We start from the raw sequence: 14039 nt of genomic DNA on the forward strand, positions 1-14039 counted from the left end.
AGAATAATTTTTCAAAAAAAAAAGTAATCACTTCTCACTTCAATTGACTTTCTGATGGGATTTTCACTCTGCTCCTCCCCACATCACTGTCCAGAGTAACAGAGAGTGGTTTTTGCTCGCCACAAAGTGGCTATTTGTCTTTTTTAAAAGTACAGTTCATCGGCCGGGCGCGGTGGCTCAAGCCTGTAATCCCAGCACTTTGGGAGGCCGAGACGGGCGGATCACGAGGTCAGGAGATCGAGACCATCCTGGCTAACAGGGTGAAACCCCGTCTCTACTAAAAAATACACAAAAACTAGCCGGGCGAGGTGGCGGGCGCCTGTAGTCCCAGCTACTCCGGAGGCTGAGGCAGGAGAATGGCGTAAACCCAGGAGGCGGAGCTTGCAGTGAGCTCAGATCACGCCACTGCACTCCAGCCTGGGTGACAGAGCGAGACTCCGTCTCAAAAAAAAAAAAAAAGTACAGTTCATCCCAAGAGGAAACCTACAAAGGAAGCAGATGAAGACAAGAGTACCCAGTGAAAACACCATTGGCAGCCTCTGGCTCCAGCGGTGGCTCACCACCTCAGCTCAGCTCACACAAAGCAAGGTGAGGCTTTCAGGTGGTGCTTCCCTCTCCCACGTGGGGAGTATCTTAAATCAAAAGCAAGCAGACCAGTGGTTTTCAAACTGTGTTCTGTGGAACTGTGAAGAACCCGAGGGAACCCTGTAGAGGAGCCTCAAGAAGGCCACAAGCTCAAGAGACAAGCTCCAAGCCTATACTCCCTCCCCATCAGTGCCTCTCTCATCTATTTTAAAGATCTGGCTTTCGCCTAAGAGTCCAGTTAACAAAAAAGATCTCATGGCTAAAAAAAATAAAATAAAAAACTTAGGTCATAAAGGACATTTACACTTTGTACGTGCTATTTCATTTAATTGTTTGCAACAGCCCTGTGAGGAAACCATGGCTAAACAGTTTTAGGATTGCAAGTGGCCACCTAGAACAGTCCATTCCAGAGCTGGATAGCACCGATCATTTTTCAAAGTTCTTCCTTAAACAACCGGCCTGGGCAAGGGGAGCAGCCAGGGATTTTAAAATAGACTTCAAAGACAACATCAACTATATGCAGTGGGAGGCCCTTGCTAAAATCCTGATTTTAACAAGCCACCAATAAAATGAATCTTTGAGACAAGCAAAACTGAGCATCACCCGGGCAACTTGATAACATTAAGAAATTATTATTAATGCCTCATCTCTTAGAGACACATTTTTAAGTATTTATAAGAAAAATGACATGCTGCCTGGGATTTTGTTGGGAGAGATGGGTGATCATTACACTATCCTCTCTGTTCTTCCACATGTGTGAAAGCCTTTTTCATTTTTTACTTTTTTAGAGCTGGGGTCTGGTTCTGTCTCCCAGGCTGGAGCGCAGTGGTACACTCATAGCTCACTGCAACCTCAAACTCTTGGGCTCAACCAATCCTCCCACCTCAGCCTCCCGAATAGCTGGGGCTACAGGTAGTGTCCCCTTGCCCAGCTAATTTTTTTGTTTATTTTTGTAGACACGTGGTTTTGCCGTGTTGCCCAGGCTGGTCTCGAACTCCTGGGCTCAAGGGATCCTCCTGCCTCGACCTCCTAAAGATCTGGGATTACAGGTATAAGCCACCAGGCCTAGCTCTTGAAAGTCTTTAATAGAATTTTAAAAGGAAGAAAGACAGGGAGGCAGAATGGTTCTTCCTTAAAATGAACTCAATTCTACCTCCAAGTAACTTCTGGCAATCAGCCCATGTTCAGCTTTCTGGGATCAAAAAGAATCAGGTCTTATCACATGCCCTGTACCATCTGAAAACAGGCAGCATCTAAGTCCCTCTAAGTCTCCTTTCCTCAAAAACAAACTCTTCAAGGTCCTTTTGGAACTGAACTCCTCAGAGGTCACAGCAATGCCCTCCTTAAAAATGTGGGCTCCAGGACAAAAGATTTGTGAAGGTGTGTTTTGAGCAGCCCAGAGAAGAATAGGCCTCCTCGTCCACTGCAGGCCTCCGCCTTGGGCATCTCTCACTTGAACTCCAAGTATGGCCTATGCCCTGGGATGCCTCCTGATTCCATGCACAGGCTGGGAGTTTGTTCTCTACTCAGGGACAAGCTACCCCCAATTGCTCCAGAGGCAGCAGCAGCGGCTTGCTCCTGTCTCACCTAAATCATCTCCATCCTCACCAAAGCCCTGGGAGAATACTATTAGCCACTCTTCTACAGATGGGGAAGAGAAATCAGGCCCAGGAGGTTAAGCGACTTAGTCACATAGCTTAGGAGTAAAGAGCAAAGATTTAAATCCCAGTCTGTGGGGGTCCCCAAGAATAGACTCATGACATTCAGATGTCTCTAGTTCTGCAGCCTTGCTCCCTGGCTCCAAATCCACCAAGAATGCCCCCTGGGTCACTCATCCATGTCCTTCTCCTCCCAGGAGTAACATAACACTCTGAAAGCAGAGATCACCTTCCCCGCCTCCCAGCCCAGCACCTTCCAGGGGCTCAGCAAAGACTTGCCCAAAACTTAACCAGTCACAGACCTGCAGCCGCCAAACCACCAGGATGGCTCTCCACACATCCTTCCAAGGCTCTCCCAGAAACCCCAACTGTGGCCCAAAGCCCAGTTCTCTTTACTCATTTCTAGTCTCTAGAGCAACTCAAAGAATAATCACAAAACCAGACTTCATTACTGGGGAACCCCATAGGGGAAACAGGACCAGAGAAGACACACATCTATAAAACAATGACTACTGGCCCCAGAATCACATGTGACTATTTCAGCTGGTATCAGAATTCAAAAGGCTAGGGGCTGGGCACAGTGGCTCACACCTGTAAACGCAGCACTTCGGGAGGCTGAAGCAGGTGGATCACAAGGTCAGGAGTTCAAGACCAGCCTGGCCAAGATAGTGAAACCCCATCTCTACTAAAAATACAAAAATTAGCCGGGTGCAGTGGCAGGCACCTGTAATCTCAGCTACTCGGGAGGCTGAGGCAGGAGAATTGCTTGAACCCGGGGAACGAAGGTTGCAGTGAACCGAGATTACACCACTGTACTCTAGCCTGAGTGACAGAGTGAGATGCCGTCTCAAAAAAAAAAAAGGAAAGTTTAGGGTTTTGGTGCTCTGAATGAGAGGGCTGGGGAAACGTAAAAAAATGATGGTATATGTTGATGTTCCAGTTTCATACATTAATGTTTTAATTTCCCAAAAATGCATTCCTCAGAACACTGATGTCATAAGATGCTCCATGATAAAGGACTCTGTGGTTAAATCAGTTTGGGAAACACTGCCTAATAAAGCCACTCTAGCAGAGCCCCAAAGCACACTGGCTTAGCCCTCTCAAGGGGCCTGCAGAAAAGAACCTAGCACCGCCTGGATGCATTTGACCACAGAACCCTCTTAGGGCATAGCAGCACCAACATCCCAGCAAACTAGCAGTTAGAAGTCGTTTCTTTGGAAAATGCTGATCTAGGCCTTTTGAAAGAAAGTCTCAATAGCCTTGTTATCCCGGATTTCAGACTGAAAAACCAAACCAATTCTGAACGGGATAAGGAGGAAGTATCCACAGAGCAGAAATAACGAACATACTTCAAGGCCTTTAGGGATGAAGATGTAAGTACTGAAAACACAAAGAAAATGTGTGAACATTCCTTGGCTGCCAGATATGAATACCACTAGGATTGTTTGGTTAACGTCTGGCCTTCAAAGAGTCACATGTAGGACGGGTGCGGTAGCTCATGTCAATAATGGATTGTTTGAGGCCAGGAGTTCGAGACCAGCCTGGGCAATATAGTGAGACCTTGTCTCTACTAAAAATAAAAAAAAATTAGCTGGGCATGGTGGCACACGCCTGTAGTACCAACTACTCAGGAGGCTGAGGCAGGAGGATTGCTTGAGCCCAGGAGGTTGAGGCTGCAGTAAGCCATGATCACGCCACTGCACTCAGCCCAAACAACAAAGCAAGACCCTGTCTCAAAAAGTAAGAGAGTCACAGATAACTACTGAACTGTCCTAAGACTTTCCAAACCATATCTGAAGGAAGAAAAAAAAATTTTTTTTTTTTTTTGTGAGACAGAGTTTCGCTCTTGCTGCCCAGGCTAGAGTGCAATGGCGCAATCTCAGCTAACTGCAGCCTCTCCCTCGTGGATTCAAGCAATTCTCCTGCCTCAGCCTCCCAAGTAGCTGGATTACAGCCACACACCACCACATCCAGCTATTTTTTGTATTTTTAGTAGAGATGAGGTTTCGTCATGTTGGCCAGGCTGGTCTCAAACTCCTGGTCCCAGGTGATCCACCCGCCTCGGCCTCCCAAAGTGCTGGGATTACAGGCATGAGCCACCGCGCCTGGTCAAAAACAGTCTTCAGAAGAAAAAAAGTAAAGAAAATGCTATCCACCCCCATGTCAGGGTGCTGTGAACAGTGTGGATTTCCTTAATTAAAACTCAAAGTAAGCAGTATGGTACCTTCTCAAAAAAACTGAACATAGAATTACCATATGACCCAGCAAGTTCACTTCTGTGTATAAACCCAAAAGAGAAAGCCGGAACTCAAAGAGATATTTGTACACCCATGGTGTCATAGCAGCATTATTCACAATGGCCAAAAGGTGAAGACAACTCAAGTATGTCCATCAACAGGTAAAGAAAGAAATAAAATATAGAATAGGAATATTATTTGGCCTAAAAAAGGAATTTTGACACATACTACAATATGGATGAACCTTGAGGACTTTATGCTTAGAGAAGTAAGCCAGTCACAAAAAGACAAATCTGTATTGACTTCACTCATAAAAGATATCTAAAGTAGTCAAATTCTTAGAAACAGACAACTTGTGAGGCCAAGGCGGCCAGATCGCTTGAACCCAGGAGTTCAAGACTAGTCTGGGCAACATGGCAAAGCCCCATCTCTGAAAAAAAAAAATACAAAAACAAAAAATTAGCCAGGCATGGTGGCAGGCGCCTGTAGTCCCAGCTACTCGGGAGGCTGAGGCTGGAGAATGGCGTGAACCCGGGAGGCGGAGCTTGCAGTGAGCCGAGATCGCGCCACTGCACTGCAGCCTGGATGACAGAGTGAGACTCCAGTTCAAAAAATAAAAAATAAATACAAAAAGAAGCTGGGTGTGGTGGCATGTGCCTGTAGTCCCTGCTACTCAGGAGGCTGAGGTGGGAAGATCGATTGAGCATGGGAGGGAGGTTGAGGCTGCAGTGAACCATGACTGTACCACTGCACTCCATGCACTCCAGCCTGAGCGACAGAGTGAGACCCTGTCTCCAAAAAAAAAAAAAGAAGAGAGAGAGAGACAGACAGAAAGAAAGAAGGAAGGGAGGGAGGTAGGAGAGAGAGAGAGAGAGAGAGAGAGAGAGAGAGGAAGGAAGGAAGGAAGGAAGGAAGGAAGGAAGGAAGGAAGGAAGGAAGGAAGGAAGGAAGGAAGAGACAGAAAGTATTCATATAATGGTGACTGTCAAGGCCTAGGAGGCCATGTAGAGTTATTATTCAAAAGGTAGAGTTTCGAATTTGCAAGTTGAAAAACTTGTAGAGATGGATGGTGTTGTTTGCACAACAGTGTAAAAATACTTAACGCTGGCCGGGCGCGGTGGCTCACGCCTGTAATCTCAGCACTTTGGGAGGCCAAGGCGGGCAGATCATTTGAGGTGAGGAGTTCAAGATCAGCCTGGCCAACATGGGGAAACCTTGTCTCTACTAAAAATACAAAAAAATTAGCCAAGCGTGGTGGCGCATGCCTGTAGTCCCAGCCACACGGGAGGCTGAGGCAGGAGAATTGCTGAAACTGGAGAGGCAGAGGTTGCAGTGAGCCGAGATCACGCCATTGTACTCCAGCCTGGGCGACAGAGCGAGACTCCGTATCAAAAAAAAAGGTTTAAATGGTAAACTTCATGTTATGTAAATTATTATCACAATTTTGTTTAAATCCTCAAAGCAAATGGGTTATGAGCCTTAGTGTGAAATGAACATCAAGGTCAACAGTCAACTAGGAATTATCCACCAAGGGTTTAGAGGGATAGACTGCCAACATGGGACACTCCAACCATCTCTGTTTGGTTTAAAATGCTTCTGTAGCACTTTTGGGGAATGCAGTCTCAAAAAGATCAATAGAGATATACAGTTCAGAGGTATGCAATCTATCCCAGGTAAAAGGTGAAAAAAAATCCAATTTCCCCCCAGTGCAATCCCATTTAAGATTCTTCCCTGCTGAACACACATAGCATCCCTACTGCCCAGGCCAACACGCAGCTCAGCCCTCTTTCTCTACGTCTGCTACTTCTGTGGCTCACATCTTCCCAGGGTTTCAGGAAATGACTGTAGAGTCCCCTTGCACAAGGCAGAACATACAGGTCGTTGGAATGAGGTGGGACAAAAAATACTGAGACAAAGGTCAGGAGCAGTGGCTCATGCCTATAATCCCAGCATTCTGGGAGGCTGAGGCAGGCGGATCACCTGAGGTCAGGAGTTCCAGACCAGCCTGGCCAAGATGGCAAACCCCGTCTCTACTAAAAATACAAAAATTAGCTGGGGGTGGTGGTGCGTACCTGTAATCCCAGCTACTCAGGAAGCTGAGACAAGAGAATCACTTGAACCTGGGAGGCAGAGGTTTCAGTGAGCTGAAATTGCACCACTGCACTCCAGCCTGGGTGACAGAGTAAGGCTCCATCTCAAAAAAAAAAAAAAAAAAAAAATCTGAGACAAAATATTTATCCTACTCTGCTTACTTTTCCAGGAAATGGAAAGCCAGAGTATCAAAAACCACTCAACACTAACATTAAATCAGATTAACAGCAATCCTGATGTAGAGCTGGAAGGGTCCCCAAAATCGAGTCCAACCCAATCACCCAACCTCCTTGGACCAAATGGCACCTGAGAAGTACTCAAAACCCCACAGGAATGAGCAAGTCCCCCGTCAATGCCCAACCTCTTCTGTTTTGACTGCTGAACTGGGAAAAAAAAAAAACAAGCACCAGGAAGCTAAAAGGCTCTGCCAAGGTCAAGATTTTGCAGTTACAAGCAGGTCTCCAGTTCAGGGCTTTTTTTTTTTTTTTTAAAGAAAAGTTCCTCAGTATTCTTTTGAGGACATCAAGTTGACATTCCAATTCTATGTGTAGAAAGGGAATGACTCTACTCTTACAACAGCCAGGGTGGGTGCTCCACATGGCTCCTGGCAGCCAGCCCCACACCGCCAGTACCTGATGGGCAACCTTGGGGACTTCAGACATCAATGTCACACCACCTGCTTCCATCACAGACATACCGTGGGCGGTGATATCCATGTGTACATCTGGGGCTTACTCAAGCCTTCCTCCTCTCCCACAGCCTCTGCCACCATGAGGTCACCACTTAGGAATCTGCATGTATATTTGAAGAGGATCTGGACAAGGATACATCGTTCACTTTACACACAGCTGACTATTCATTCGTTCAACAAAAAGTTATTGCACACCCATCTTGTACCAGGCTCTATTCTGGGAATGAGGACTATAATAGCAAATTTGGTTCAGGGAGGACAGCTCTGACACCTGCTTGGCATAGTATACAAGGAGCTCCCACAGAACTGAACCCTCAGAAACACCAGGAGATTCCCAGTTTTCTGGCTCTAAGGCTAGCTGCTGTCTACTACTGTCACTGTTGTGCTATATTGCTCAGGGTAACAAAATGCTCTTCCATTTTTCTTACCATGGATTGTCAAACAGCACAGTGAAGTAGTTAGTGTTTTAATTACTTTGTAGAGGAGATAAGCTCAGAAGGATTAAAAACCTTGCTCAAGGTCTAAAACCTTGTAAAGTCTGATCATCACTACCTAGACCCACCATCCATCCCACTCCAGCAATGACCGCGTGTGCTAACTGTATTATCGCACAAAGGTGGCAATGCTTGGAGTAGACATTCATCTGCTCTTTTACCTGTGCAACATCGCTCCTGCTTGTCTTCCTTTAGACAACTGCTCTGCCTCACTAAAAAACCCACCTAGTATTGGAATGGGCTGCCAATCACAGTAGCCCATCATCTTACCCTGTGGTTCCACTGCTGGGCACAGGGCCAAAGCTGAGCCAGTCTTAGTCCCCTAGCCCTGGCCACAGTCACCGGGCCTCACGCAGACACATAACGCTGGCCAGACCAATCAGAATCCTCCCATGAGGTTTTCCTGGGCTGATTGGATAGAGCTCCCTTTCTTCCCTGGTCAGGGGCTGTGAACACGAACAGAGAGGCCTGAAGTCATGTTCAGACCCGTGGGAAAAGCCCACAGCATCGATCCAAGAGGTCAAATGTCCCAAAGGCCAGTTTCCACCATCCATCCAAAGGTTGTGGAATATTCTAAGTCAATACATTTCTCTTTTTCTACCTAAGATGGTCTGAGCTAAGTTTCTGTCATTTTGCAATAAAGGTACCCTGAAATGATACAGATAAAATCTGCCCTTCACTTAGAAACCCCTTCTCAACCATTAATTTCAAATGCCTCTGCCACTTCCTCTCAAATAACACAATTAAAACAACCTAAATTAGCCATGCAGGGTGGCATGCACCTGTAATCTCAGCTACTAAGGAGGCTGAGGCAGGAGGATGGCTTGAGCCCAGGAGTTTGAGGCTGCAGTGAGCTATGATTGCACCACTGCACTCCACTGTGTCTAAAAAAAATAAGTAAATAAACAAACAAAAGAACCAAAAGAAAAACTACAACAGCTGGAGCTTTTACTTATGTCCCTTGCCCTGCTGACCCTCCAGGGCAGAGGGGATGAAGAAAAGGTAGCTGGTACCCGAAGGAAGTAGAGAGAGAACAAAAGGTCCAGGCAACCTCTACTGAATAATAAATAACCCACACCTGACAATCAGCACCCAACTGCACTAGTCCCACTGGAAAAGCCTGGCAGGGTTATTTTCTTAGGGGGAAAAAAAAAAAAAAAAAACTTCCAGCTCTAACTTCTGACAGTGTACGATGCCTAAATTCAAACCCCCCACTCAGCCTAGCTATCAAGGTCCTCCAGATTACCTCTGCATCCCCATCTCCCTTCCACCCAGAGCCAAGGCCAATCCTCTGCTCTGCTCAGGCTGGGTAAACACACAGCTCCTCTCTACAGCTCAGCCTCTGCTGCCCACACGTCCTCCCTCCATCCCTCCAGGCATTCAGAGCTTCGCTTCAACACCAAGTCCCAGCACATTCGCGAAGCTCTCCTCGGCTTCTCCAGCAGACGCTGCAGGCTCCATTCTCTTAAGTTTGATGAAGCAAGTGAGCCAGTTCACTAAGAAAGTAAAGAGGAGGCACGGGAGGTGTGGGGAGTGGGAACGAGAAGGAAACATTAGGCACTGAGCACGAGAGAGGTCCAGCGGGCACTCACCGAGTTCTGCCATTTCTGCCTCCCAAGAGAGGCCTGGTGGGAATGACTTAAGGAACTCCACATTTAGACGGTAATGAAAGCCACTAGAGGTGAATGAGAGTATCTGGGGAAAGTATGTAGCATACCGAGTTTTTAATACAAGAAAAAGCCTGTTTGTGCATCTGTATCAGTTGATCTGTCTCATAATGTCACTCTCATGAGTGTCCCATTCCCCCAACAAGGTGGCAAGCTACGGGCTAGAATTACATCCCGTGTACCCTGGCCCCTATCTACACCCCAGCCCAACCTGGTGACAGAGGCAGGCAGTGTAGCACCATTAGCCCATCTTACAGATGAAGATACTGAGGCTCACTCCAGGGGCATGGAGTTGAGAATCCTCAGGGGAAAAAACCCAGGTGTTTCCCTGAATCAAAGAGAAAAAACAAAGGACTGCATGGGGCTCCAAGTGACCACGCTAGACTCGGTTACTGGGAAAACAAGAGACCCAACTGAGCCACTCAGAAGTAAACAATTCTGTCCTCTCCCTACCACCAGCTAGGCGAAGGTGTTCACTTGTTCCCTACAGATCTATGTATCAAATCCAGGACAAGAGAAAGCTACGTAATTTCAGAGTCCCCCAGTGACTGGAAATGTCCTGAAGTTGTAGTGGGAAGGCCTAACCAGGGAACAGGAAAAACCACCCCTAGACAAGGAATCAGGAGCACTGGGCTTGGTCTTGACTCCGGCACCTTTCTGCACTGTGACTTCTTCCTTACAGACAGGGCCCTGGAACCAAATGACACTCATCTCCCTGGGGCTGCCACGGAGTCAATGAGATATGAAGATAGGACACAAAATCCTGACCACAACACTGTGTGTCTCCTAGTCGCTCCACACCCCCAGGCCTGAGCATGGTGGGTTATAAATGTTTGGGGATCTAACTCAGCGAGAGTTGCCCCGACAGGTTGGGTTTGCTCACCTGCCCACCAGCACCCAGGCATGTGTCCTCCCCAGTTTCCTTCCAGTTCCAGGCCCCATGTGGTAGGCTGCTGCCAATGCAGACTCCCTCAGCACCCAAGTGCCAGTGGGGGATGAGCACTCTGGACCAGGAGCCCACACAAAGTGTCCATGAAGGAAGCTCCTAGGTGGGTGATGGCATCACCTCCAACAGAGAGATGGTACCAAAGCAGCACCCCTTGATGCTAAGGATCCTAGGGAGCCAGCTGGTTCCTCTCTCAGGCTCCGCAATGGCCTCGAACTGAGGCCAATTTACACCCAGAGCTGCTGCCCAGAGCACAGAGTGGAAATCGCTCAGGAGTGGAAGGAGGCAGGACCAAGTGCTGGGTTTTCCTGACTATGACTTCTCAAGGAAGAAGACTTCCATTCCTTCAGCCAGAGCCACTCTCATGCACTGAGCTTTGACCATAAGAAACACTTCCTGACTAAAAGAAAAAAGCGAAAAACTGGAGACCTATAACACAGCAATTCACCCTTCACAAAGGAGCCCCCCCAACCCCCACCCCAGGAGCGGTGGCTCACTCCCGTAATCCCAACACTTTTGGGAGGCAGAGGCAAGCAGATCGCTTGAACTCAGGAGTTCGAGACCATCCCGGACAACATGGAGAAACCCCATCTCTACAAAATATACAAAAATTAGCTGGTGTGGTGGCATGTTCCTGTGGTCCCAGCTACTTGGGGGGGCTGAGGCAGGAGGATGGCTTGAGACTGGGAGGTGGAGGCTGCAGTGAGCCGAGACTGTGCCACTGCACTTCAGCCTGAGTGACACAGTGAGACCCTGTTTCAAAAAAAAAAAAAAGTCCCCAACACGCCACTGTTTGCTGACACACCATGTCACCCTCTCCCCCAGGGGCTTCAGGTGGCATCTTGCCATACCAAATGCTGTCCTAACTTTTTTCTTTCTTTTTCTTGAGACGGAGTCTTGCTCTGTCACCCAGGCTGGAATGCAGTAGCACCATGTCAGCTCACTACAACCTCCACTTCCCAGAGTCAAGCGATTCTCCTGCTTCAGCCTCCCAAGTAGCTGGGACTACAGGTGCCTGCCACCACGCCCAGCTAATTTTTGTATTTTTAGTAGAAACGGGGTTTCACCACGTTGGCCAGGCTGGTCTCGAACACCTGACCTTAAGTGATCTGCCCGCCTCAGCCTCCCAAAGTGCTGGGATTACAGGCATGAGCCACCACATCCAGCCAACTTTTTTCTAATGTATTAAATAAAATGAACTTAACTTCTCCTTGAAAATTATTTTTCTAAGGATTTCATGACCCTCTCCAAAGTCACAGAACTCTGCATTGTGGTAAAACTGGGGTCTGAAATCAATGCCTGACGGGATAAAATCCAAACCCTAATCTCTGCCTTCCTTAGAGGTCACAACTAGCTCCTAGAACTTCAGCCCCATGAGGCCCCATGTTCTCCACCAGGCATGGAAAGGATGAGACCTAATTAATGGCAATTGATCCATCAATCAATCTATTCTCAGAGATTAAGGTGAGCACTGATTCACATGCTTCCCAACACAGACTTCTACTCTGTACTCTTAACTTCTGTGCTTCCTAGGAAAGACTTCCAGAAACAGATCTTAACTTCTTCCTTCAGAGATAGATTAGATACATAGATACAATTAAAAGGAAAAAAATTACTTTGTTGAGATCCCCTCTGTCCTTGTCCTCATGGCCACACCTGACAGTTCCTTCCTAGCATCTCCCAAAACACTATCCCAGGAAAAGATTAGGTTTGCCCAGCAACTCTGACATGACCACAACTGTGGGGAAAGAATGCAGGTTTGATGGACAGAGATGCAAGTCAGAAGCTCAAAGTGGAGACAGGAGGGCCACCAATGAAATGACCTGCTGTGTGGCCAGCAGTTTAGTCTCTCTGCCAGTTTCCTGCAGCTATAAAAAGTGAGATTAAGATGGCCAATATAAGAGAGCTGTTACCAGGAACGGCTTATAAAATCATTCCCTTAATAAGTGGAGCTTTTAACAGCCAAATAAATGGGTCCCGCCAGTCTTTGACCTTCAAGTTGCTAAGGGCAGTGTCTCAGCCCTCTCGGTTCACTTGTTTTTCTTTTATACATATATCTTTATTTATTTTTACTGTACCTATCGATTCGATTCACTGTTAAAACAAGGACAAGACCTAGAAAGATGGCACTTTGTTTCCTGGCTCTGAATAAGTTCAAACAATAGGTTATAATTCAAAATTCCTGGTGCCCAACACTTTCTGGGCATTTTAACCACTCCAAGTCAGAGTTTTCTCTCTGGCAAAGAATAACAGAAAGCTCACATAGTGGCAACGACAATTAAACGTGACAAGGCAGAGTGCCTGCCACAATAGTAGATGCCCAATAAATGCTTGTTCTCTTCCTCCCTCAGTGCCATGTCTTCTTCCTCCAGCTGCCTTGTCTGAAAGACTGGTTTCCACACTCCGCGGCCAGATCAGGACAAGCCTACCATTTGTCAGAAACTCCCGCGAGTATCCGTTCTTGCCCCCAAACACACACTTACAAATCAGTCATCCCCAAGACCAAGGACACAGGGGTTCCAAAAGACACCCCCAAGGGAACCAGTCACCAGCCTTCCTCCTTAAGCAGCTCGGTGCTCTCAGGGAGCGAACTTAGCCCCAGCAACCACTACTAGGATTTTCCCATGGTGCAATGCAACTTCCCCAACTTTTCAGGGCCCACAGTTTCCAAAGAAACCCAGGCAGGCATTGTGCACAATCAGCCACAAGTCCGGGCGAGACTGGGCTCTGAGCAGAGGAAAGGGAGCTGGGACAGCCAGATAATGAAAAGGCAGCGGTGGCCCCGGCACAGGATGGCAGGGACCAAAATTTAAGAGTATGGGTCCTGGCCCAGGTCCCATTCTTCTAGACGGTATTCTTGGTTAAAGGCTAGCACAGGGTCCCAAAAGACTAGCGGATGGTTAGGAGCCTCAGAAAAGGGACTGATGAACATCCTTCGAGGTACCCCCTACCCGCTACTGGACCTGGTGGCCCCCGGGGACCCTACCGCCGAGGCACCTGAGGGTGAAGGCCTTCAGCGGGGGGCATTGTTCACAGCGAACGGCGGGACTGGGGGAGGCGGCGGGACTTTGGGGTCCGCGCACCGCCGCCTCCCCAGCTGGGCTAGAGGTACGAGTCCACCAAGGCCATCGCCAGGTGGAGCGGCGGCCCCGGCGAGGTCCCCCTCGGCCAGCAGGAGGGAGAAGCGGAGGGCGCGTTCCAGAGGCGGGGGCCGGGGGTCTGCCACTCACCCGCGCCTTCCGCGGGCTGCGGCGGCCCGACGACGCCGTTCAGGTAGAGAATGGGCAGCAGGTGAGGCTGCGTCTTCTCCAGCGCCGCCCGCAGGTCCTGGAAGTGGTCCCGCTCCTTGGCCAGGAGCAGCTTGAGCAGCAGCTCCGCCTTGGCGCCTCCCGCCTCCTCGTCCAGCTGCCGCCGCTCGCCGGGACTGAGCGCTCCCGCGGCCTCGAGCAGCCCGAGCACGGCTTCCACCTCCGTCATGGCCTGGGCCAGGCTCTGCTGACACTGGGCGAGCAGCTCCCGGCGCTGGGGCTCCATGGTGGCGGGCCGCGCCGCCCCGCCCCGCCGGACGCCTCCCGGGCCCCCCGAGGCCGGCGGCCGGGCGGGCGAGCGCCTCGGCAGCAGCCCTAGCGCGCCGGGAGCCGCGAGGCGGCGGGAGCCATGGGCCGGGGCC

General features: G+C 48.9%; 1 protein-coding gene across 1 annotated transcript in view; it reads right to left on the reverse strand.

Annotated features, from left to right (window-relative positions):
- The window catches only part of DLG5 (discs large MAGUK scaffold protein 5), a 134876-nt gene extending 120879 nt beyond the window's left edge, over positions 1-13997 (reverse strand). The window contains exon 1 of the mRNA XM_023204848.1: positions 13600-13997. Coding sequence (XP_023060616.1) covers positions 13600-13903 — 304 coding nt within the window. The 5' untranslated portion in view covers positions 13904-13997. The remainder of the gene's footprint in view (positions 1-13599) is intronic.
- Positions 13998-14039: the final 42 nt, after the last annotated feature.

The sequence above is a fragment of the Piliocolobus tephrosceles genome, chromosome 9 (assembly GCF_002776525.5).
Source record: "Piliocolobus tephrosceles isolate RC106 chromosome 9, ASM277652v3, whole genome shotgun sequence".
Lineage (NCBI taxonomy): Eukaryota > Metazoa > Chordata > Mammalia > Primates > Cercopithecidae > Piliocolobus > Piliocolobus tephrosceles.